This window comes from Panulirus ornatus, chromosome 46 (genome assembly GCF_036320965.1).
Source record: "Panulirus ornatus isolate Po-2019 chromosome 46, ASM3632096v1, whole genome shotgun sequence".
Taxonomy (NCBI): domain Eukaryota; kingdom Metazoa; phylum Arthropoda; class Malacostraca; order Decapoda; family Palinuridae; genus Panulirus; species Panulirus ornatus.
Genome location: NC_092269.1, coordinates 6679914 through 6706727, shown reverse-complemented (window position 1 = coordinate 6706727; position 26814 = coordinate 6679914). Strand labels below are relative to the sequence as shown.

At 50.1% G+C, this 26814-nt stretch overlaps 1 protein-coding gene across 8 annotated transcripts in view; it reads right to left on the bottom strand.

The window, feature by feature from the left end:
- CASK (peripheral plasma membrane protein CASK) overlaps nt 1-26814 on the bottom strand; it is an 850717-nt gene that overhangs the window by 178867 nt on the left and 645036 nt on the right. For all 8 annotated transcript variants that reach the window (XM_071688727.1, XM_071688728.1, XM_071688731.1 and 5 more), the window contains exon 3: nt 7867-8058. In XM_071688727.1, coding sequence (XP_071544828.1) covers nt 7867-8058 — 192 coding nt within the window. The remainder of the gene's footprint in view (nt 1-7866; nt 8059-26814) is intronic.

The window sequence follows — 26814 nt, the reverse complement described above, 5'->3', positions numbered from 1 at the left end:
TTGCCAAGGGCCGAACGCACTGCCCCTCCCCCAGTGGAGCACCGCGATCTACTAATATCTAAGGTAATTTCGGGCAATACGCTCATGACTTGAGGTTTAAAAAGGGGCGTTAAAAAAAGAAAAAAAATATGGAATGAAAGGCCTTACGGCGGAGGAAAGAGGTCGGCGTGGGGATGGGTTCTTTCCGATCCGGGTGGGCGTATATGGGCCACGCTGTGTTGACTGGCTGGGGCAAGGGGTAAGGGAAAGGGAAGGAGGCAGGCAGGGAGAGACAGACAGACAGATAGATAGACAGATAGATAGAGATAGAGATAGACAGATAGATAGATAGATAGATAGATAGATAGATAGAGAGAGAGAGAGAGGAGAGGGAGAGAGAGAGAGAGAGAGAGAGAGAGAGAGAGAGAGAGAGAGAGAGAGGAGAGAGAGAGAGAGAGAGAGAGAGAATGTAGGGTATAAAAAAAAGGGGGGTAAAGAGAAGGGATGATGGTGGTTCGGGGATGAAGAGGAATGAAAGGAGGAGATGGAGAGAGGGAAGAAAAGGGGGAGAGACACGGGGCGTGGGGAGACAAAAAAGGGAGGAGGAAGGGATGACGAAGGTGGGCATGGAGAAGGGAAGTGGAGGGGTACCGATGGAAGGAAGGGAGGATTAGAGAGAGAAAATGAGGGAGATAAGGAGGGAAACAGTAGCGGACAGGAAAGGGAGAGGGAAAATAAGAATGCAAACTTGTGCATGATGATCGACAATATTTACATATGTAGAACGGGGAACTTGACCTCTCGTGGGAGGCCCCTATATCACCTTAACCTCGTTGTTTTATCATATGGGGGGGGGGGGGGGTTCCATCCTTCCAATGATACTTGCATCTACTTCCTCTCGACTTGGCTGAATTTACGCGTCCACAAACTCTTAAGAGCAGCGCCTCCCTTACATTCCACCGTCCACTCCTCCTACCCCCGCTGGAAGCTAATGGCGGAGACCAGAAGTCGCGTCCTCTTGTTCTCGACTCTCGTCCGACTTCAAAGAACCATTTTCTGTTGACGATGTCTTGGTCTTTTGGGAATTTATATGCAGTTATCGTGTTCCCCCTCAATTTCACTTCTCTCTCCTCAAGGGTACATATTGAGATCCTCCAACCTCCTCTCTTCTTGGCTCGTTCCACTCTGGGCCTGATCTTGTAGCGTTCCTCCGAGGCCATTCCAGCAGTTCTCTAAGTAAAAAAGTGAACCCATTCCAGCAGATCTTTGTCGCTACGTTAGGACGATGGTCCAGACTCTGATGGCTCACTCCATCTTTTAAAAGTCGAGTGTACGTTGTCTTTCCATCTGCTAGAACACTTCATTGTCCAGATACCTGAAGACTATTCCGTGACGAAGATTTTAAGTTCGCCTCCTTCACGAACCTCCTCCTCACAAGAGGATGACGGTGAAGAGTTCGGTGTGAAAGCCACTCTCTGGTGTCTACCGTCTACAGCAAGACTCTTGCGATATGTCACCCTCGATACAGTATGGTACACACACAGTCTGGTCTGCCCAAGCAACATCTCCATGGCTTTGCATTTTCCACAGTTACAATTTATTAGTTATCTTGTCTACGACTCTCTGCAGTCCCAGTTACTTCGCCCTCTTTCAGAATTTCGGCATCATCAGCAAATCTCTTCACGCATGACACCATCTCGGTTTGGGAAATGAATTAAGAGATTAGAAATGGCAAATGCCCCTAGCACTGAGCCCCTGAGGGAACCCTCGCCCATTTTCAGAAGGCTACCTTCGTGTGTGTAATCTTTTCTTTCCTTGTTAGGTGGATGCAATGCCATTCAGTAGACCTTACTCTGACGAGAGCCTGGACGCCTAGCTTCGTCAACAGCCTCTTACAAGAGAGAGAGAGTATCAAAGTCCCTCTGGTACTCCAAGTATACACAACCCACCCGTCTGTCTCCTCCTCTCTACAACGACACTTCCAGTCTCACAGAAATCGACCAAGACACATTACTAAGCCGAGACTCTTTCTCTCTGCATCCAATCCATCTCACATCTCTTTGGCTTATGCTAGCCAACAGCTGGCTTGCGCTTCCTGCCAAAAAAATCTTTGCAGTATCTTGCAAGTCGTGCCCATCAATGTTGCTCAGAGCGGGAGTTTCGTCGAACATAAGCGAGTACCACATGTTGCCTCTGTTCCCTTCGGTTAGATCACTGGCCTCGCTGAGGAGGGGCGAGGGAGGAGGGCCGGGCGAGACCTGGGGGAACACCACACCGCCAGTGGTATGACAACAGGGTGTTCACTTAAGTCTCCGGGCACGAATGGTGAGATGCCATTTGGACACCGTGCGCTTTCCAAGGGCCGCCTACCTCCACACTTGGCGCTTCCTCGTCTCCAATGAATTTATTTATATCAGTATTTTCAAAGGCATTTTCCCCCCCCGCCCGCCCACCTTTTAGGCTGGTGGATAACGGTATTTCTGCGTTCTTCACAAGCTAACACCCTTTGAGACTATGTATTCAACTCCTCATTCATGTCCTCATCTGCATTAATACCTAGCCTCCGGCTTCCTTAAACCTAAGAAACTGGTCCTTGTGTGTTAATCTGTCCCTCTTATAAATTGTACTATAGTTCTGGATGTCTCTCTGTCTTATCAACCCTGTATGCTACATAGTACAATTGCCTCCTCTCTACTACTGGTCGTGATGTAATAGATAGCTGGGGCGGAAGGGGGGGGGGGGGGTTGAGTGCCATGCGCACGCAGCTGGCCCTTCCCCTTACAGCACCTTCCATGTTATCTGTATTCCCAGTTTATTTTCACATTTCTTTATCCTGTTTTCTTTTTTCTTTTTTTCACTATATCCCACAACTGGTCCATACCACTCCAAGCCCTCGTTTCAGACAACAGAAAAGTCAGTCTAGCGTCGCTCTACCCTAACATTTTGGTATCCGCGATCTCCAATATGTCTCCCTAATGTACCAAAGTTAAAAAAAAATAAAATATCCCAACACGGCAATCCAGCCCAGAATACTCTAAAGACCAGAATCTTCACAAATGGAGGCGTAAAGGTAATCTCTCTAAATAAGAGCATTATTTTGCCCCAAAGATAAGGTCCGGCACTGGTAACACAGTCGCATCTATGACCCTTATGGATGTGACGAGAGGACATGTGTGTGTGTGTGGTTAATCGAAGTGCCTCTTGGATTGGGATCTTTACCCTATGTCGATCCATCCCACACGTCGATCCTTCCCACTGACGCAAATCAATGCGAGAGAGAGAGAGAGAGAGAGAGAGAGAGAGAGAGAGAGAGAGAGAGAGAGAGAGAGAGAGAGAGAGAGAGAGAGAGTCTCCAGCCAAGTTCACTTTATAATCCTAGCGGGAAATCCAACTTTAACAGATTTTTATCAATCATATTCGCTAAGTCGCTCAGTCATTTTTTTTTTTTTCTCTCAAATACATTTCAGAGCGAGGAGAGGGGAGCGGAGGGGAGGAGAGGGGAGGGGAGGGGAGGGGAAGCCTGATTAATCTTCTATATATTTTCGCAGATTACACCGACAGCAATTACGAAGGGAGGCGCGCGCGCGCGCGCACAAACAGAGCCTGCGGGCAGGTCATTAATACATGTGAAGGATTAGGAGGAGGAGGAGGAGGAGGAGGAGGAGGTACTGAAGGATTGGGGAAGTGCACACACACACACACACAACGAATCATTGACAATATCTTACATGTCTTAGGTCTGTCGACTTGACAAATCATAGGACCTGCGAAAGATAATATTATTCTGACGTATTATATGAAAAGGCGCCGTCTACCGCGTTTGCGAGGTAGCGCAGGGAGACACACGAGGAATGGCCCAACCCAACCCACATACACATGTATATATGCATAAACGCCCACACACACACACATATACATAAATATACATTTCAACGTATACATACAAAAACATATATATATATATATATATATATATATATATATATATATATATATATATATATATATATATATATATACACACATGTCCATATCCAGTCTTGCTGCCCTCATCCATTCCCGTCGCCACCCCGCCACACTAGAAATATATATATCAAGAAATATCTAAATAATGAAAGAGATTATTAGAGGACATGTCTCTGATGAGGATGATGTCGTAATGACATCCACCCGCAGCATCCAAAATCTGGATGAACGAGGACATCCACCGGGGCACCCTCATGCTGGATGCTGTCGGATGACCTCAAACCTCTTCGTAGATAGACCTCACACTCATCCATACCATGGAATAAACACACACTCATCCACACCATGGAATAGACCACACTCATCCACACCATGGAATGGAGACCCAGACTCATCCACACCATAAAATGGACCCACACTCATCCACACCATGGAAAAGACCCAAACTCATCCAAGCCATGGAACAGAGCCACAATCACCCACACCATGGAACGGACCCCACCTTCCCCTACACCATGGAACGGACCCCACCTTCCCCTACACCATGGAACGGACCCCACCCTCACCCACTCCATGGAACGGAACCATACTCACCCACACCATGGAAGAGTACCGTTGTCGTAAATCGCTGAAATTAGTCCAAAACAAAAACATTAATTCCTATCTCGCTGTATGTATACAACCAAACCTCCTCCCCCTCCCTTTTCAACTTCATCATAACATGTGAACATACACCTTGTATGATAACCCAATATATAAACCACATCTAACAAAAACGTTAGGAGGGCTGTAGAAAATATGAGAAGCAGATGAAAAAACGTTTGTGAATGTTAGTATGAGTTAAGTATGACATATATTATATATATATATATATATATATATATATATATATTATATATATATATATATATATATATATATATATATATTAGTATGTGCCACAATCCACCAGGACCATATATATATTGCCAGTATCTACAGAGGAGCCACCACCATATGGACAAGAGACATGTGTTAAAACATACATACCTTCACAGCTGTTCTATTGTACCATACACCTGCAGTCCACAAGACAGCTGACCTCCTCCTTCCTCTACTGTGACCTAACACCTGTGCCTGCCCTAACCAGTGGGTGTAGGTGGGATTGACCCCGTCAGTGGGTGCAGGTGTGTTTGTTCCTACCAGTGGGTGCAGGTGTGTTTGTTCCCACCAGTGGATGTAGGTGTAATTGTTTCCACCAGTGGATGTAGGTGTAATTGTTTCCACCAGTGGGTGTAGGTGTAATTGTTTCCACCAGTGGATGTAGGTGTATTTGTTTCCACCAGTGGGTGCAGGTGTGATTGTCCCCATCAGTGGGTGCAGGTGTAATTGTTTCCACCAGTGGGTGCAGGTGTATTTGTTTCCACCAGTGGGTGCAGGTGTAATTGTTTCCATCAGTGGGTGCAGGTGTAATTGTTTCCATCAGTGGGTGCAGGTGTAATTGTTACCACCAGTGGGTACAAGTGTTATCCCACCATTAAGTACAGATGCGCTGCTTTCACTAATGGTAGCAGGTGTGTTACACTCACTAGTGGGTGTAACTGCGCAGCTCTCATCAGTGGGTGAAAGCGTGGTACTCGCAACAGTGGGTACAAATGCACTGCCTTTCTCTAGTGGGGTGCAACTGTACTGCTCTCACTAGTGGGTGCAAGTATGTTACTTAACTCAGTGGGTACAGGTGTACCACTATCACTAGAGGGTATACTATTCTCACCAGTGGGTGCAAGTGGACTACTCTTACAAGTGGATGTAGGTGTAAGATCTTACCAGTGGGTGCAAGTGTAATAATCTCACTAGTGGGTGTCTGTGTACAACTTTCATCAGTGGGCAGTTCTATTTCACTTGTGGGTGCAGGTGTGCTGTTCCACCAGTGGGACCAAGTGTCTTATTTCACCAGTAGAGACAGGTGTACTGCCCCACCAGTGGTAACAGGTGTGCTAATCTCACTATTGTGTGCATGTGTTCTACTATGACCAGTGGGTGCAGGTGTGCCATTCACCCACCAGTGGGTACAGGTGTGCCATTCACCCACCAGTGGGTGCATGTGTGCCACCCACCCACCAGTGGGTACAGGTGTGCCACCCACCCACCAGAGGGTGCAGGTGTGTCACTCTGACACCAGTGGGTACAGGTGTGCCATTCACCCGCCAGTGGGTGCATGTGTGCCACCCACCCACCAGTGGGTGCAGGTGTGCCACCCACCCACCAGTGTGTACAGGTGTGCCACCCACCCACCAGTGGGTGCAGGTGTGTCACCCTGACACCAGTGGGTACAGGTGTGCCATTCACCCACCAGTGGATACAGGTGTGCCATTCACCCACCAGTGGGTGCATGTGTGCCACCCACCCACCAGTGGGTACAGGTGTGCCACCCATCCACCGGTGGGTGCATGTGTGCCACCCACCCACCAGTGGGTACAGGTGTGCCACCCACCCACCAGTGGGTGCAGGTGTGTCACCCTGACACCAGTGGGTACAGGTGTGCCATTCACCCGCCAGTGGGTGCAGGTGTGCCACCCACCCACCAGTGGGTACAGGTGTGCCATTCACCCACCAGTGGGTGCATGTGTGCCACCCACCCACCAGTGGGTACAGGTGTGCCACCCACCCACCAGTGGGTGCAGGTGTGTCACCCTGACACCAGTGGGTGCAGGTGTGCCATCCACTCACCACTGTTGCAGGTGTGCCACCCACCCACAAGTGGTGCAGGTGTGCCACCCACCCACAAGTGGGTGCAGGTGTGCCACCCACCCACAAGTGGGTGCAGGTGTGCCATTCACCCACAAGTGGGTGCAGGTGTGGCATCTAGCACCAGTGGTGCAGTATGCCATCACCCACTAGAGGATACAGGTGTGCCACCCACACACCACTGGGTGTAGGTGTGTTCCCTCCGCCCAGCAGTGGGTGCAGGTGTGCCATCCACCCACTAGTGGGTACGGGTGTGCCACTCACTCTCTAGTGGGTGCTGGTATGCCAAATACCCACCAGTGGGTGCAGGTGTGCTCCCTCAACCCACCAGTGGGTGCATGTGTGCCACCCACCCACCAGTGGGTGCATGTGTGCCACCCACCCACCAGTGGGTACAGGTGTGCCACCTACCCACCAGTGGGTGCATGTGTGCCACCCACCCACAAGTGGGTGCAGGTGTGCCATTCACCCACAAGTGGGTGCAGGTGTGCCACCCACCCACAAGTGGGTGCAGGTGTGCCATTCACCCACAAGTGGGTGCAGGTGTGACATCTAGCCACCAGTGGGTGCAGGTGTGCCATCCACCCACTAGAGGATACAGGTGTGCCACCCACACACCACTGGGTGTAGGTGTGTTCCCCGCCAGCAGTGGGTGCAGGTGTGACATCCACCCACCTAGTGGGGGTACGGGAGTGCCACTCACTCTCTGTGGGTGCTGGTATGCCAAATACCCACCAGTGGGTGCAGGTGTGCTCCCTCAACCCACCAGTGGGTGCAGGTGTGCTCCCTCAACCCACCAGTGGGTGCAGGTGTGCCACATACCCACCAGTGGGTGCAGGTGTGCCATCCACCCACTAGAGGATACAGGTGTGCCACCCACACACCACTGGGTGTAGGTGTGTTCCCTCCACCCAGCAGTGGGTGCAGGTGTGCCATCCACCTACTAGTGGGTACGGGAGTGCCACTCACTCTCTAGTGGGTGCTGGTATGCCAAATACCCACCAGTGGGTGCAGGTGTGCTCCCTCAACCCACTAGTGGGTGCATGTGTGCTCCCTCAACCCACCAGTGGGTGCAGGTGTGCCACATACCCACCAGTAGGTGCAGGTGTGCCATCCACCCACCAGTGGTTGGGTGCAGAGGCACATGCTCCTTTCACCCAGCAGTGGGTGCAGGTGCGCCCAAGCACCACCTACCATGGGTTCATCTGAGTTCTTCTGGAACTGGACGAGTCTGACCCGGGTAATGTTCTCCATGTCGACGTCGCCGTTGGCCGGGTCGACCTCGTCGCCTCCGTTGAGGTAGGGCAGGAGCGGGGGCGGCGTCACGCGGATGGCTTCGTCTCCGTACACCTCATGCGCCACCACATCGTGAGCCTGCAGCAGCGCCTGCAGGGTGGGGCAAGCGGGGACAGGCCCGTTAGTCACTACAACACCGTTAGCCGGGGGGGCATGGCCGGGTAAGGGGGCGGTGGCGGAGGGGTGAAATGGGGCGTGGGGTGAGTGGGTGAAGGGAGGGAGGAGGCGGTGCTGGGGGGGAAGGTGGGGGGAGGAGGGAAGAGCTAATAGCGGAGGGAGGTGGCGCTACGGAGGTGGAGGAGGTGGAGGTGGAGGAGGAGGGAAGAGCTAAAAGCGGAGGGAGGTGGCGCTACGGAGGTGGAGGAGGTGGAGGTGGAGGAGGAGGGAAGAGCTAACAGCGGAGGGAGGTGGCGCTACGGAGGTGGAGGTGGAGGGGAAGAGCTAAAAGCGGAGGGAGGTGGCGCTACGCTACACAAGGTGGGAGAAGGAGGACTCAGGTGCCACTAGGGAGGGATAAGCACACGTGTTACTACGGGGATGACGAAGACTAAGGGTTCGCGAGGCGGTGGATGGGAAAGGTGGCACGGATATTGAGGAGGAGGAAGAGGAGGTGATGGTGGAAGGAAGAGGTGGCAAGGGTTGGGGCTGGGTGGCAAAGGTGTTATGTCTAACGCGGGCTTGTGGGGGGGGTGAACAGGAGGGTCCTGAAGAGGAGACAAAAAGTGTAATGGGGGCGTTAAGGGTTAAGGCTCAAGAGACATCGACGTAGCTTATTAAAAAAGACATTCAAACAGAGGACAAGACACACGGCACAAGAAGAAGAGGAGGGCGACCACCACCACCACGGTACGGTGGAGGCCATGGCACGTTCATACAAGGGCGAGTGGCAACTGGGGATAATCTCACTGCAGGGGAGAGAGAGAGGGAGAGAGAGGCTGAGGGAATATATATACACATACATATCATTTCCAGAGATAAATCTTTATGCAGCAAATCAATAGAGCCGGTAACACGACTACATCATCAGGAAATGTGAATTTACAGCGTCCTCACACTGCAATATTCGGGGGGAGGCCCGACGTCTGGGGCCTGAATATCTTTGAAATGGATAATGGCTCGACTGGTGGGTTAATGGCGTGCCAGACAGGTGTGTGAGGACGGCCAACCATCTCCCCCCACCTCAGCCATCCTTGGTGCTCTGTAGCACGCACTGGTGGTGCGGTGGAGCAGTGTCTCCCACTCGGCCTCTCTCTCTCGTGTACTGGGTCTTGCACAAGAAGGCTAGGGAAGGGGGGTCACGGCTCCTTAGCAAAGCTTTTTGGGAGCCAGGCTACCGAGGGTTGTGCTTAGAAGTATGGACAGTGGTGGGGGGCGGAGGGAGAGGCAAAGGCTTGTGGGTGGAGCGGAGAGTTCAGAGGGCGTGGGTAAGGCATCAGGCGTGGCCCAGGTGGTGTGGGGGTAATGGATAGGACCATTTGGACAAGGACAAGTGGATTGTGGGGCCAAGAGGTTTAGAAAGACGGTGCTGGAGCAGGAGGGAGCTACATCTAGCTACAATGAAAGAACAGAGTAAGAGGGAAGGAAGAAGGTTGGGACGAAGACAATACAACACAGAATGATAAGAGATGATTCCCTCCTTCAGGTGGTAGGCGGAGGCCAGGGTGGAAAAGGTGGAGGTGCCTGATTATGGATGACGATGAACGAGAAAGGCCAAGGAACCTGTGTCCAGTGGTGTCTCCACAGGAGGACAGAGGGTGCAACTGTATCAAGGTCATCTGGCATGAAGAACAGGTTTTTTTTTTTCAACAGGGTTGCCATGTGCAGGGGGTGCGAGTTGGTGAGGCATGAGACGCTCACTGAGGAGGCATGCTTGAGTGAGAACTGGTTGGGGTATGACGGGTTTTACACAAGGTCTTCTTCGGCTAAGACAAAAAGGGGTCTTCAAGATTAGGGCTGTCTTTAAATAGGAGGGGGCTAGATGGGGGCTGGGCTGGATTGCTGGAACTCTGGGACTAATTGTAATGAGAGGCGATGGAACTGGGCTAAAACCTTCGATGATGTGGGGTTCTGGTAGGAGGGACTACAAGCAGAGCCATGAGGTTTGTAAGGCAAGGAGGCTTCGTTCGGATCTGAGCCAAGCGTGTAGTGAGGGTCAGCTTACCATCATGGCAAACTTTAAGTATGAGTCGCTTGAGTATGAATGAAGGTTTGAGCCACAGTCGTGTCGGGAATGAGCTAGGCAGATGCGAATGACGGAGGAGCCCAACTGGACTGGACGAGAGGAGGAGGAGGAGGGAGGAAGCCACCAAAGCAAAGACTGAACTGAATGAGATGGCGCTACGCAAGGTTGTATGCAAGGATCTTGAGAGAGCTAGCATATGGGCCTGGCCTGTCTGACATATACATAGACAATGAAGGTTAGCTGGCTCGCATGAGAGTGGCGAAGGCTATCTGCGCTGGATCATTTACATAAATCCACCACCAGGAGCGGCCATTCTCCACTCCTCTGCGAGGCCAGCGGGCTAGAGGCTATTTTCGGCCTCCAGATTTAAGGGATAATCCCCTTAAGTGTGTTTACTGGACGCCCGGAAAGCTGATTTCAGGACGGGGGCGGGATGAGGAGGAGGAGGGGCCGCTGGAGGCGCCTTGTGGGTCTGTACACAGTGACTACCCTCCTGGGCGAATTCGACCAACCATGGCAACTGGGGTGAGTATGGTTGACACAAGGGAGGGAGGAAGGCTGGCTGGTGGCTAGTGGCTAGTATGGTGGACAGGGGGAGGATGGTTTGGTTAGTTGGGGGTCGAGTGGATAACACACAGCCCCTAAGATGAGGGTATGAGCAGGGGACGGGATGATGTGAGGAATGAGGTCACTGATGAATGACATAGGGCTGATCGAGAGAGAGAGAGAGAGAGAGAGAGAGAGAGAGAGGAGAGAGAGAGAGAGAGAGAGAGAGAGTCAGGGCGCGTGTGATCTCTCTGCATGAAGGGTCTGGGTTACACCGGGTTGCCTGAAGGGAAGGGAGGAAGGGCTAAGGGCGCGGAGGCTGGCCAGGGTGGGTATGCTAGGGTGTGTGACTACGTGGCAGGGAGGGGGAAAAGGGGGAGGAGGAGGGTAGGGGTGTCAAAATCCCAGGGTGACAGGCGGAGGCAAAAGGGTGATGGCATGTGTTCACGACCAGGGTAAGGGGGTAAGAAAGGGGGGAGAGGGAGTTCTTCTACAGCCCCAGGAAATAACCACAAGAGGACTAAGGCAACTGAAGTGGGGGAGGTGTGGAGGGGAAAGTGGAACTAGAGCAGGAAATGTGGGGAGAAAAGGGGGGAAGGGAGATGGAGTTGGGGGAGGGATTTCCAAGGGGGAGAGGAGAGATTACCGCTGGAGGGGAGGGTTTAGAAGGGATCTATCACCACAAGAGGCCAGGTATAAAGGGCCACGTCTGAGGATCACTACGAGGGAGGCGCTTTGGGAAGAGGAGGGGAGGTTGTTAAGTGGGGGGGGGGGTGAGTAAGCGTGTGTTAGTAGGTAACTACCAGTACAAAACAAGGGGGGGGGGGTGGTTGTTTTGGAGGTGAGGGAAATGGGGCTAAGGGAATGATTCACTCACTGGATAAATGGTCACATATAAATCTCTCTAAAAAAAAATACAGATCTTACTCACGAGAGATACTCAAAGACACATTATAAATATAAATAATTACTTCTAAAATGACCATCATACTCATTAAAACTCTCTAATAGATATGATAGACATTATGATAATCCACAATTACTATTGTCACAAAACGTGGGGAACAGATGAAGGTGAGGGGAGGAGCAGACATATCTTGTACTGAACATTGACTCATGGTAGTGACAGTGAGTTTTCCGTACTCATGATATTTATCCAGCTAGTGAGGAGGAAGGAGGCGGTATACAGGAAATAATAAATGAGGAGAAAGACAGACGGACGGACGGACAGACACACACACACATAGTAAGAAGGGCGGACAGACACAACAGTGGGGTTCGAAAACAAGATATATATTTATGTATAAAAAAACAATAGTAGAACATGCCATACACGCAGGCGCGCGAGCACACGCACATACACACACACACACACAAACACTCACACACACACACTCACACCACACGCTAATCTAACTGCAAAATTAACCTGATGTTCACTACCCTAATACTTCTATGGTATTTATCCACTAAAAACACAGATATCAAATGTGTATACATATATAAAGTACTATGCAAATCAGTTACATGTAAAAAAAATAAAAATATATATCACAACAACTTCAATATCAAAGCAAAAACAAAAACATTTCCTTAGCGTAAGTAAATGCCAAAAAACACACAAACATTATGCACGTGCTCATGCAGCCGAGAGTGAGTGCAAGATGAGGAGGACAACCACGAGAGAGAGAGAGAGAGAGAGAGAGAGAGAGAGAGAGAGAGAGAGAGAGAGAGAGAGAGAGAGCCTCTCTCTCTCCCTGTGAGGCATTCGAAGGATGAGTTTCAAAAGGGGGGGAGGAGGGGTCGGGTCAAAATCATATATATATATATACATGGAATGGGAGGAGTCAGGTGAGAGAGAGATACTGATAAAGAGATAAAGAAATACGTATGATGGTGAGCTGGGGGTGAAAGAAAGAAAAAAAAATGAGAAATACGCAAGACGAACAGACTTAGGGAAGGACTGAATGGAGAAGATGAGTTAGTGGAGGTCACAAACATGAGAGGAGAATCAACTTGACAAGTATGGAAGAACAGATGAAATGGGGAAAGAATGGGAAATGTAAACACAGTCCAGAAGGTGAAAATGTGTCGCACTAAGGTCCTGGGGGAAGTGAGAAATGTGGCGGAATATGAACCCTGGGAAATGAGTAAGAAACGGAGGGTGGGGGGGGGGGGGGTTAGTTGAGTGGCCCTTGGAGGAACTATAGAGGAACTGGAGAAATGAGAAATATGAGGAAGGGTTAAGAAGCAAGGGGGCCGAAAGGAACCAAAGTATAATGAACTGGAGAGTAAGATGTGGATGATAAAGAACTGGAGACATCTAAGAAATGAGAAATACGAGAGAAAATGAGGGATGATAAAAACAGAGACATGTGGAAAACGAAAAAGAATTAGGAGTTCATGGAGAGTGAGAAGAGTGGAAACAGAGAGCAGTAACATGTGAAGATAAACTGGAGGTATCTAAGTGGATGGAAAGGAGTACAGCGGTGTATGTGGGACTGGATAATATAATTGTAGGAGAGCCTGACATGTGATATGGGAAATAATGAATAAAAAGAATTACGTTTATAAAAATAGTTATCGAGGATAAATGACATATATCATTAAAAGAGCATATGGCTCTCAAGAATGTTAGGAAGGAGAGGAAAGAAAAGAGACATTTTTGTTTAAAATAAAAGTGTTTTAAAAAAACAAGTTACATGTAAGACTGACGAACTGGAACCACATTATATTCCAGGACTGGCAAAACTGGAAGCACCTGGAACAGTCTGGAAAAGCTGATGGAAGACTATCCTCAAAGGTAGGAAAGTCTGTAGAACACATATATGGAACTCAACACCACAAGGACAGTGTAGTTCGAACCGTCAGCCACCGACACCGCTCGTACTGAAGCTCCGTGACGCTTCGAAGCAGCAGCTATCGACACCTCTCCCACTGGGGGGCGGATGGGGGCTTCAAGACACTTCGAAGCATCAGCGATCGACACCGCTTCCACAAGGGGGAGGATTCATGGCGCTTCGAACTACCAGAAACTGACACCTCTCTCCATAGGGGCTTCACGACGCTATGGAGACGACGAACCACAAAATACGAAACAGGTTTGGGCGAAGATCCACTTTACTCCGCCGGGATAAAGGTGGAAAGTTAACGTTTAATCACGCGAGGTTCAGTGTTAACACACGGGCAGAAGTTAGTTAGTTGGGGCCTATGTTAAATTAAAGGCAAGTTGAGCGTAGCCCCGCAAGCTCGGGACTTGCCAAGCACAAAGGTTATGTAAATAAAGATCTCTTTAAGGTCAAACACTAACGATCGGAGAGATGCCAAAGTTCCACAGGTTCCAGAGGCCTGGCGGAGGGAAGGAACGGAACACCGTCATAACACTGTGCACGAACACACGCGTCCTCTTCTTCTCCTCACTCCCACTCCACAAGAACACTCAAATCCCCTTGTGCCATACTGGGCGAGGTATGTTCGAGCCAAACCAGAATCAAATAAACTCAAACTTCAGATTACAGTCAGAAAATGAACGACAGACATTTACTAGACACGTCATATACTATATATATATATATATATATATATATATATATATATATATATATATATATATATATATATATACATTTCATATATCTGCAGAGCCTTCATATATCAAGTCTTTTTTACATAAAGTCGTTCACGACGCGGCCTCACGAACTACCTCTGACCTTAACGACCACTTATATACATCTTTTAAAACCAGTCCTGAGTGTTGATATGTCTCGCGACAATTTACGTTATCCCTTCTCCGTATAGCGATGATGGCAGGCCGCTTGTAAACCGAGGCGAGCCATCTCCTGGCCCAGCCACGGACTGGCCTTCACCCGATGGCTATATGGACAGAGTGATAGAGGCGGGAGGCAGGTCCATACGAAGACCATGATATGGACAAACCTATAAACAAGTACGCACACACAGACACGCACATACGAAGAAGCTTACACACGTACACAAGCATACGTACATACAATGACAAAAAGGGAGAGATACATGAACATGCGCACATGAGCGCAAACACACACACGAACATTCACGCCAACACAGACACAACGAAGGGACGACCCTTGAGCACGATGGGACGACCCTTGAACACGACGGTGCGACCCTTGAGCGCGACGGCACAACCCTTGAGCACATGGGATGACCCTTGAGCGCGACGGTACGACCCTTGAGCCGCGGAGACCTGAGCACGATGCCACGGACCCTTGAGCAAGACGGCACGACCCTTGAGCACGACGGCACGACCCTTAAGAGCTACGACACGACCCTTGAGCACGACGGTACGACCCTTAAGAGCGACGACGACACGACCCTTGAGCACGACGGTACGACCCTTGAGCACGACGGCACGACCCTTGAGCACGACGGCACGACCCTTGAGCACGACGGCACGACCCTTGAGCACGACGGCACGACGCTTGAGCACGATGGCACCACGACCCTTTGAGCAAGACGACGCCCAACACCCCAAAACAACACACGCGAAGAGGTTAAGGACTGTGAAACCTACTTCTCGATCCGTTAATATATAACCCACCCTAAAAGCCATCAGCTCCCGAGCCAAAACCTTTTCCTGACAATTCAGGGGAGGGAGGAGGAGGAGGAGGAGGAGGGCAAATGACGCTTCCAAATCGCCCAGGCCAAATACAGAATTCCATGGGTCATCACCGCCGATTATCCAAATTGCTGCGGCAATACGGGCGGGCCGGGTCTGAGCGGGCTGGCTGGACGCCCGCCCGCCCGCCTCCCTCTCTCTCTCTCTCTCTCTCTCTCTCTCTCTCTCTCTCTCTCTCTCTCATCGAGTCTAGGGGAGGAGGAAATGTCTCCTGTGAAAAGCGGAGGATGACACGGAAATATTCGTCCTGCAGGACAGGGAAAAGACTGAGGGTTGTTAGTGACGTACACACACAACTGCCCTGTATCGGTCGAAAACAGGAGACCTGCACTCTTTAACTCGGAACAGACATCCGAGATTTGCATCTTACTCGTGACGACACACGAGCTGTCTCTCTTACTCGTGAACGACACACGAACCTGTCTCTCTTACTCGTGAACATTACACACAGACTGTCTCTCTACTCTGAACAGCAACACGACCTGTCTCTCTTACCTCGTGAACAGAAACACGAGACTGTCTCTTTACCTCGTGAAAGACAACCGAGACCTGCCCTCCTTACGAGAACGACAACACGAGATTCCCTCTTTACTCGAGAACAGACAACACGAGACTGTCTCTCTTACCTCGTGAGCATATAACACGAGACCTGCCACTCTCTTACCTCGTGAACAGACAACACGAGACCTGCCTCTCTCTTACCTCGTGAACATATAACACGAGACCTGTCTCTCTTACCTCGTGAACAGACAACACGAGACCTGTCTCTCTTACCTCGTGAACAGACAACACGAGACCTGTCTCTCTTAACTCGAGAACAGACAACACGAGACCTGCCTCTCTTACCTCGTGAACAGACAACACGAGACCTGCCTCTCCTTACCTCGTGAACAGACAACACGAGACCTGCCTCTCTCTTACCTCGTGAACAGACAACACGAGACCTGCCTCTCCCTTAACTCGAGAACAGACAACACGAGACCTGCCTCTCTTAACTCGCACGAGACTCCCCTAACTCGTGCACATACCCTCTACATCTCGTGCACATACACCACGAGAACCGTCCCTCTGCCTCGCGCAAAGACCACACGAGACATGTCTCTGCTCCCGAGGACAATCTCTCTTCCAGGAGGATACGAGACGAGGTGAGGCGAAGATACTCACGGTCGCTGTGATTATGTATATCCCATCACGACCTCCTCAAGCCACCGATAATCTGGTTCGTCCCGCGAGCCAATCCCGCGGCTGAATGGCCAATCCCGCGGCTGAATGGCCAATCCCGCGGCCGAATGGCCAATCCCACAGCTGCCGGGGCCAATCCCACAGCCTGGCCAGGTGAAGTTCGCCCCCTCGCGATCCTCACTGCCCTTAACCAGCACTTGTACAAACCTGCAGCCCCTCCTCTCTGCTCGGACGGACAGACGGAGTCTTATGGATTAATGACAATGAGTAATAATCAATTTAACAATTTAGGCTTCAAGTGTCTCAAAGTTAAGTTTATCTATCGGTAGGTTAAAGGTAACGAGACGATCTTAACCTCTGAACGAATCAGGACGGAGACAAGTGACACAGAAAACGAAGCGTCTCGAAGATGATGATCATATTAATATAATCACATGCTGGATGTGTCGCTCCTCTCATGTGATGAATGCAACGACACGGTGTTATATGTGATGAAGGCAACGACAGGGTGTGTGTGTGATGAATGCAACGACAGGGTGTATATGTGATGAATGCAACGACAGGGTGTTATATGTGATGAATGCAACGACAGGGTGTTATATGTGATGAATGCAACGACAGGGTGTATTATGTGATGAATGCAACGACAGGGTGTTATATGTGATGAAGGCAACGACAGGGTGTATATGTGATGAATGCAACGCCAGGGTGTTATATGTGATGAATGCGACGACAGGGTGTGCGTGTGATGAATGCAACGACAGGGTGTTATATGTGATGAATGCAACGACAGGGTGTATATGCGATGAATGCAACGACAGGGTGTTATATGTGATGAAGGCAACGACAGGGTGTATATGTGATGAATGCAACGACAGGGTGTTATATGTGATGAAGGCAACGACAGGGTGTATATGTGATGAATGCAACGCCAGGGTGTTATATGTGATGAATGCAACGACACGGTGTTATATGTGATGAAGGCAACGACAGGGTGTGTGTGTGATGAATGCAACGACAGGGTGTATATGTGATGAATGCAACGACAGGGTGTTATATGTGATGAATGCAACGACAGGGTGTTATATGTGATGAATGCAACGACAGGGTGTATATGTGATGAATGCAACGACAGGGTGTTATATGTGATGAAGGCAACGACAGGGTGTATATGTGATGAATGCAACGCCAGGGTGTTATATGTGATGAATGCGACGACAGGGTGTGCGTGTGATGAATGCAACGACAGGGTGTTATATGTGATGAATGCAACGACAGGGTGTATATGCGATGATGCAAACGACAGGGTGTTATATGTGATGAAGGCAACGACAGGGTGTATATGTGATGAATGCAACGAAAGGGTGTTATATGTGATGAAGGCAACGACAGGGTGTATATGTGATGAATGCAACGACAGGGTGTACATGTGATGAAGGCAACGACAGGGTGTTATATGTGATGAATGCAACGACAGGGTGTTATATGTGATGAATGCAACGACAGGGTGTATATGTGATGAATGCAACGACAGGGTGTATATGTGATGAATGCAAACGACCAGGGTGTATATGTGATGAATGCAACGACAGGGTGTTATATGTGATGAACTCAACGCAGGGTGTATATGTGATGAATGCAACGACAGGGTGTATATGTGATGAATGCAACGACAGGGTGTATATGTGATGAATGCAACGCCAGGGTGTACATGTGATGAATGCAACGACTGGGTGTATATGTGATGCACACACAACGCCAGGGTGTACATGTGATGCACACACAACGACAGGGTGTTATATGTGATGCACACACAACGCCAGGGTGTATATGTGATGCACACACAACGCCAGGGTGTATATGTGATGCACACACAACGCCAGGGTGTATATGTGATGCACACACAACGCGAACACACAACGCCAGGGTGTATATGTGATGTACACACAACGCCAGGGTGTATATGTGATGCACACACAACGCCAGGGTGTATATGTGATGCACACACAACGCCAGGGTGTATATGTGATGCACACACACACGCCAGGGTGTATATGTGATGCACACACAACGCCAGGGTGTACCTGTGATGCACACACAACGCCAGGGTGTATATGTGATGCACACACAACGCCAGGGTGTATATGTGATGCACACTCACACCGCCAGGGTGTATATGTGATGCACACACAACGCCAGGGTGTACATGTGATGCACACACAACGCCAGGGTGTATATGTGATGCACACACAACGCCAGGGTGTATATGTGATGCACTCACACCGCCAGGGTGTACATGTGATGCACACACACAACGCCAGGGTGTATATGTGATGCACACACACCGCCAGGGTGTATATGTGATGCACACACACCGCCAGGGTGTACATGTGATGCACACACAACGCCAGGGTGTACATGTGATGCACACACAACGCCAGGGTGTACATGTGATGCACACACAACGCCAGGGTGTATATGTGATGCACACACAACGCCAGGGTGTATATGTGATGCACACACACCGCCAGGGTGTATATGTGATACACACACAACGCCAGGGTGTACATGTGATGCACACACAACGCCAGGGTGTATATGTGATGCACACACAACGCCAGGGTGTATATGTGATGCACACACAACGCCAGGGTGTATATGTGATGCACACACAACGCCAGGGTGTATATGTGATGCACACACAACGCCAGGGTGTATATGTGATGCACACACAACGCCAGGGTGTACATGTGATGCACACACACACCGCCAGCCTCATTCCGAGGTGAGGTGCACTGGTGGAGATGTGTGTTCCTGGATGCGGATGGGTCAAGCCACACGAGGCGACCTCTCTCATGAATAAGGCAGACCTCCTCAGCTTTCCCCTCCTTCTCCTCCGCTCCAGGACACATCCACGGCTGACGCGAGTGTCCTCGACGCGCCCTCCCCCCAGTGTCCCCTCCACTTACCCACTACGGACACAAGCGTCCTCGACGCCACTGACAAAAGTGTCCTCGACACCCCCCAACCCTTGTCCTCTCCATCCACCACTGACACGAGTGTCCTCGACACCCCCCAACCCTTGTCCTCTCCATCTAACCACTGACACGAGTGTCCTCGACACCCCCAACCCTTGTCCTCTCCATCCAACCACTGACACAAGTGTCCTCGACACCCCCATCCACCCCACGTCCCCTCCATTCACCGCCGTCCCACCCTGGGCGGGACAACATCCACCAGGGGAGGCGTGTGTGGGGGGAAGGCGTGGTGGGGAGGCGTGTGTGGGGGGAAGGCGTGGCGGGGAGGCGTGGGGGGGGGGGTGATCCTGAAGAGGCTCGACTAATGAGGCAACAGCTCGTGTGATGTCAATGGTGTGTTGACGCGACCTGAAGAAGTGAAGTGAAGTGCCGCTTCTACCTCGACTCAGGGGGCTTAATGCCATGTAGTCCCCAAGGGGAAAACTTACCGCTTCTTAGCGTGTGTGTGTGTGTGTGTGTGTGTGTGTGTGTGTGTGTGTGTGTGTGTGTGTGTGTCAGGACTGTAAAAAAAAGAGAGTTTTCACCTGTGCCTTCGGGCACGGCACACTTTTAACCATCGCTCGACCCGCAGACTGTCTGCTTTGTACCTCCGTCCCACTCCACTCAAGCCAGCTAGCCCCGCCTCCCAAGTGAAGTCACTCGACCAGACAGAGAGTCAGTCGACCAGACAGTTAGTCAGTCGACCAGACAGAGAGTCAGTCGACCAGACAGAGAGTCAGTCGACCAGACAGAGAGTCAGTCGACCAGACAGAGAGTCAGTCGACCAGACAGTGAGTCAGTCGACCAGACAGTTAGTCAGTCGACCAGACAGAGAGTCAGTCGACAGACAGATCAGTCGACAGCAGAGTCAGTCGACCAGACAGAGAGTCAGTCGACCAGATAAAGAGCCAGACAGTTAGTCAGTCGACCAGACAGTTAGCCAGTCGACCAGACAGTCAGCCAGTCGACCAGACAGAGCGCTCGACCAGACAGTCAGCCAGGGAGACAAGCGGTGAGGTTATGCACTTAGCCGGGACGCCCTTCCATCAACGCTGCCTTGCTCCCACACACCGTAACGTACACTACGCTGTTCCTCCCCATTTCCCAGCATCATCTCTCCTCCTCCTCCTCCTCCTCCTCCTCTCGCATTACCTCCCCTGAAGACACACAAGACTCGCGTATTTCCCGACACCTTCCTCTCTCTCTCTCTCTCTCTCTCTCTCTCTCTCTCTCTCTCTATACCCCCCCCATCTCTCTAGACTCATAAAATTTCTCCTGCAGGAGGAAGAGAAGGAGAAGGAGGAGGAGGAAGAGTAACAAGAAGAGAGAAGAAGGAGGAAGGGAGGGAGGAGGAGGAGAAGAAGAGGAAGAAGGAGAAGGAGAAGAAGGAGGAGGAGGAGGAGGGGGAAAGGACGAAGAAGGAAGGAGGAGGAGGAAGAGAAGAGAAGGAAAAGGAGAAGAAGAAGAAGGAAAAGGAGGAAGAGGGAGGAGAAGGTGGAGGAGGAGGAGGAGGAGAGAAGAAAGAGGAGGAAGAGGACGAGAAAGAGGAGAAGGGAGGCTAAAAAAAGAACCTCCCTCCTCCTCCTCCTCCTCCTCTTTTTGATACCCTCCTGGAGGAGGACCGATCCATCATCAAACACACGGCGGAGACCCAACTCCGGCACATTACGCCCAGGCGATAATCGCGAGAAATTACCCACCAGTTATAACCTGACCCATAATTCATTTGTGACCTGACATGAGCGCGGATGATATCCCAAGGTATTATCTTTAAAAAAAACCCCTACGCCCCCCCCTCCACTTTGCCCTCAGATAAGGACTTAATAAACGAGAAGCATTAATCTAACATTAATCCAAAATCACACACACACACACACACACACACACACACACACACACACCGCAATGAAATAATCTCATTGAAGCCATAGCCAAAAATTAATCCGTTCCAGCTGATAAACCATGGGATTAATCATGGGATTAATCATGGGATTAATCATGGGATTCATGACCCAGGATGATCACTGATCATGGGATTAATGACCCAGGATAATCACTGATCATGGGATTAATGACCCAGGATGATCACTGATCATGGGATTAATGACCCAGGATGATCAATGATCATGGTATTCATGACCCAGGATGATCACTGATCATTGGATTAATGACCCAGGATTAATGACCCAGGATGATCACTGATCATGGGATTAATGACCCAGGATGATCCATGATCATGAAAGTCATGACCCAAGATGATCACTGATCATGGGATTAATGACCCAGGATGATCAATGATCATGGGAAGAGAACCCTTCCATGGCAAAAAGTGGCACATACACACAAAACATGACCAGTTCGGGAAATGTTCAACGACGCCCCGGTTCAATGTATCTCGTTAATCAAACCGTCGTTTAATACCTTGGGGGAAAAATATACCCGAAGATTAATATTACTCGTGGTAGGGAAACATCCTCGCGTGATAATCCTCGATAATCATGAAGTAACCCGGAGGTTCTCATATTCTATTTTCTAACACGGACAGAAAATCTATTTACCTACCAAGCGTCGTCTTTGCAAGGCTGGTTGTGGAGGGTATGTATAATATATATAATTAATATATATTATATATATATATATATATATATTATATATATATATATATATATATATATATATATATATATATATATATATATTATATATATATATATATATTTTCTTTTTTTCTTTCACACTATTCACCATTTCCCGCATTAGCGAGGTAGCGTCAAGAACAGAGGACTGGAGCTTTGAGGGAATATCCTCACCTGGCCCCCTTCTCTGTTCCTTCTTTTGGAAAATTAAAAAAAAAAAACGAGAGGGGAGGATTTCCAGGCCCACTCCTCATTGGGCAATAATAATCACCCATCGCCAGCTGTATCGCCAGGGGGAGAAATTATCATCTCCGGCCACTCCTCATTGGGCAATAATAATCTCGTGTAACACAAGTGTCTTGAAGGGAACTTATCTCCCTGGCAATTATCAGGGCCCATCACGCAAACCACCGCCACCACGAAAGTAATTCGAGAGCAATTACCTTCTCGTCGAGGGAGCTTCCTCGTTTCAGAGAGAGAGAGAGAGAGAGAGAGAGAGAGAGAGAGAGAGAGAGAGAGAGAGAGAGAGAGGGAGAGAGAGAGAGAGCGGACAGCATGAGCAACTTCAAGTGGTCTGTATCATGAGTGAGAGAGAGAGAGAGAGAGAGAGAGAGAGAGAGAGGAGAGAGAGAGAGAGAGAGAGAGAAATAAGGTAACCAGTTTAAATGGTTTCCTTGAGCGCAAACAATGAATTAGACCCGACCGCTTCTCCACCGCGGTGATAACAGGGTTGTTGTGGAGGAGGAGGAGGAGGAAGAGGAGGAGGAAGAGGAGGTCAGGTCAGGTCAGGTCGGGGCCTCCTGTCGTTTCAGGACGTGTAGTGCAAGGTTCTGTGGCTGAAGTTGCCTTTTTTCCCCTCTAGGCACCTCTAGTGGTGATTTAGGAAACTGCTGTGGTCGGTTGGTTTTAGGTGCGTGTTGTGGTGGTTTAAGGGTTTCAGGTGTCTGTTGTGGTGTTTTAAGGGTTTCAGGTGTCTCTTGTGGTGTTTTAAGGGTTTCAAGTGTCTGTTGTGGTGTTTTAAGGGGTTCAGGTGTCTGTTGTGGTGTTTTAAGGGTTTCAGGTGTCTGTTGTGGTGTTTTAAGGGGTTCAGGTGTCTGTTTTGGTGTTTTAAGGGTTTCAGGTCTCTGTTATGGTGTTTTTTTTTAAGGACCTGTGGTCTTTGGTTTTCAGGTGCCTGTCGTGGTGTTTTGGGATCTGTGGCACGACTGACCGAGCTAACCACAAGCGAAGGCTTCAGCAAAGTGGGGTACTGCAAGACGGGACACTGGACCAAATTAGTCTTAGTCAGGGTAATTCCCGTGAGTGTTTCTGACCGTGTGTTCCAAACCGACTCCGAGAGGACAAGACAAGTCCCCCTCCACAACACTGTCTCTCACCGAAGATCGGACAAGACTCCGACACTTAGACGCTGATGCAAAACGACATGAAAATGCGCTCGAAACACGCAAGGAGTTGCCCACCTCCATCTCCCTTGAAATCTCGAGAGAGAGAGAGAGAGAGAGGAGAGAGAGAGAGAGAGAGAGAGAGAGAGAGAGAGAGAGAGGACAATCATCAGCTGGAAAGGTTATGTCCTCTATATTTTGGCGGGAAATGCGATGGGGTCTTTGAAAGGGTGAGGTTCACACGGAATATATCACATCACTCGGAAGAACCACGAGGGACCCGTCATTGCCATTGCATAGACGGGTAGAGGAGCCGTGGGAGACAGTGACCCCCGAAGATATGTGATCCTCCAAGACCAACCTCCTCTCTCTCTCCGCAAAGACCTCTCTCTCTCCGCAAAGACCAGCTGTCCGTGGCTGCGGACCTTTCTGACGGACCTACCTCACCCACTAGATCTACTACCCTTCCCTCCCCACCCTTTTTTGGCCTCGACGTATCCCCCTCTCCTCAGCGAGGAGGGAGGAGAGGAGGTCAGTATTGTCACTGTCCCTACCGCAGAGCATAGGACTTCGCAAAGGGATGCGAACAAGGACTTCCACAGACTGGACAGAGCCAGGAGGTTTAAGAGGACGATGGCATGTCGTCTATAGCCAAGGGAGATCATGCTGAGAGGGAGTGATTTCGACGCTATCCTGTGATGTCTTCGTTCTGTGGTGCCAAAGATTGAACTCTCATATCAATGATTCTGTGGCCTTGCTTCTGCAATCAGCGTGTCGGCAATCCAGCCCACAATGGACTGCCCATCATATTTCGGTAGGGTCATGGTGATTCTGCGTTCTGTTAGTGGCATTTCCAAGTCCTCTGATATCATCTCAGACAATCCCGCAGTGGGGATCCAAAGTCCTGCACCAGTTTCCTGTTGAGTCAAGTGAGCTTCTGTAGCTATGAGTCAGGGAAGAGTCGAACCAGTGTGTGTGTGTCACGCTGACGGAGTTTCACTCTTATGAAACACACACGTCTCCGGGATCGGTGTAACAAGTGTCACTGGACCTGCACAAGTTACATCAGGGTTCCTGTGGTGGTTTCAGGGTCTTGTGGTGACGTTTCATGGACATACCATTCCAAGAAACGTGTGGTGGCGTAACGGGAACGAACCAGCCCTGTGTAATGGTTGGTATTTCAGGGACCAACGATTTCAGGGATGTCACGCCGATGTCTGAAAGGACAAACCCTCGCGTTCAGCCATAACTAACATCCACAAACCCAGAAATCTTAAGCCAACATCGACGCGACAAAACAACACCACCTCCCCTCCAGCGTTCAAACCAATGTCCAGGCGTCGTATCTCCACCAATTTATCGGGGCATGTTTCCGCCTCAACCCGCGCGTTCCAACACACCAAACGTTCAAACTTCCATGTTCCTCTGCCGGCGGGCCAATATTCGCGCACCTTCGGCAGATCCCAGAGCCAATGCAAAGCTACGATGCTTTTTATTTTCCTGAGGTGTTGGATTACCGGTCGGCTGCGGCGGGAGGGAAGGAGAGGGGAGGAGAAAGCTGGCTCTATGCTGACGAGGGAGGGAGGAGAGAGAGAGAGAGAGAGAGAGAGAGAGAGAGAGAGAGAGAGAGAGAGAGAGAGAGAGAATAACGAGAGGAGGAGGAGGAGGAGGCGGCGACAGAGGGAAGAAAAAAAAAAAAGGTGTGAGACGAGAAGGAAGAAAAGAGAGGACCAGGTAGGAGGGAGAGAGAGAGAGAGATAGAGAGAGAGAGAGAGAGAGAGAGAGAGAGAGAGAGAGAGAGAGAGAGAGAGAGGAGAGAGAGAGAGAGAGAGAGATAAAGGACATTACACCCTCCCCTTGCAACTCACAAAGCAAAAGACGACGAGGGGTCTTCCTGGGTGAAGTCACCATCACACGCCGTAGAAGGGAAGGGACGCCTCTCACGCTGAAGAAGAAAGAAGAAGAAGAAGAAGAAGAAGAAGAAGCATCACCGCTACGCGCTTCGCATCCTCTTGAAAAGTTGTGCCGGGGGAAGAAGAAGAAGAAGAAGAAGAAGAAGAAGAAGAAGAAGAGTGTCCGTGGAACTGCGGTCGCCAACGGACTGAAGCAGCGTCCACCTAACCCGGCCCTCAGGACCCGCTTAACGCCTAGCCATTCGCATCGACGGCCATCCTCCACAGCCAGGGTAAGAGCAGGTCCAATGATCGCATCGGCCGATTGTGGACTACGCCATTCACCCACCGCAATGGCCAGGCCTTCACAGGTGTATCAACAAATGCTCCCAGGCGAGTTCCCCTCCGTTAAGAATATCAAATAAAACAACCACGATCTCTTCTCTGCAATGAAACCTGTCCAGTCTTCGCTCATTAACACGATAAGTCCCCGAGTGCACTTTCGTGTAATGATCACATCCTCAGGGGAGAAACAACAGTGAGATACAGAAGACGGAGATCTGCGTCAGTGGAAATATCATTCTTGCATCTCCCCTGACGATGTGATCATTACACGAAAGGGCACTCGGGAACTTATCGGGTTTCATCTTCCTCTGGGTTATCAGCAAACACGAGATGATGCGCACCACTGTGACCTCTTGCAATATATATATATATATATATATATATATATATATATATATATATATATATACTGAGTGCATCCATTCGCGTAGGAGACGCATTTACATAGACAAAACCATCTCCCCCTCTCTCTCTCTCTCTCTCTCTCTCTCTCTACGAATGGGACGGGGATGGGACGAGAGGGCTGGGTGTGGTGTGTGTGTGTGTGTGTGTGTGTGTGTGTGTGTGTGTGTGATCGAGGAGGAGGAGGAGGAAGAGGAACGAGGGAGGGAGGGAGGGGAGGGCCCAGATTAGCTGTGCATCCATTACAACCAATTCCAGGAGTCAGGAACCAGAAAAGCTTATCACGGGCCTTGCAGGACCACCAGCTTAAGCTTAAGCTGCTCAGCGCTGGCTGGGTTCCGGGGCGTCTGTCGTGTATAATGAGAGGGATACGAATGCGACTAGTGGATAGGAGAACTGAGGAAATATCAAGTGAATAGGAGAAATGGGGTGGTGGAGTGGAGTGGGGGTGTGTGTTAAGTGGCCACAACGCCCCTCACACACGATGACGTTTGACTCGTCCAGGCAAAGAAGGACACAGTACCTTCCCCCTGTTGCTCTCGTGACGTCGGGGGGGGGGGGGGGGGAGACAAACAGGCCATTAACGACGGCCTTTTTTTTTGGAA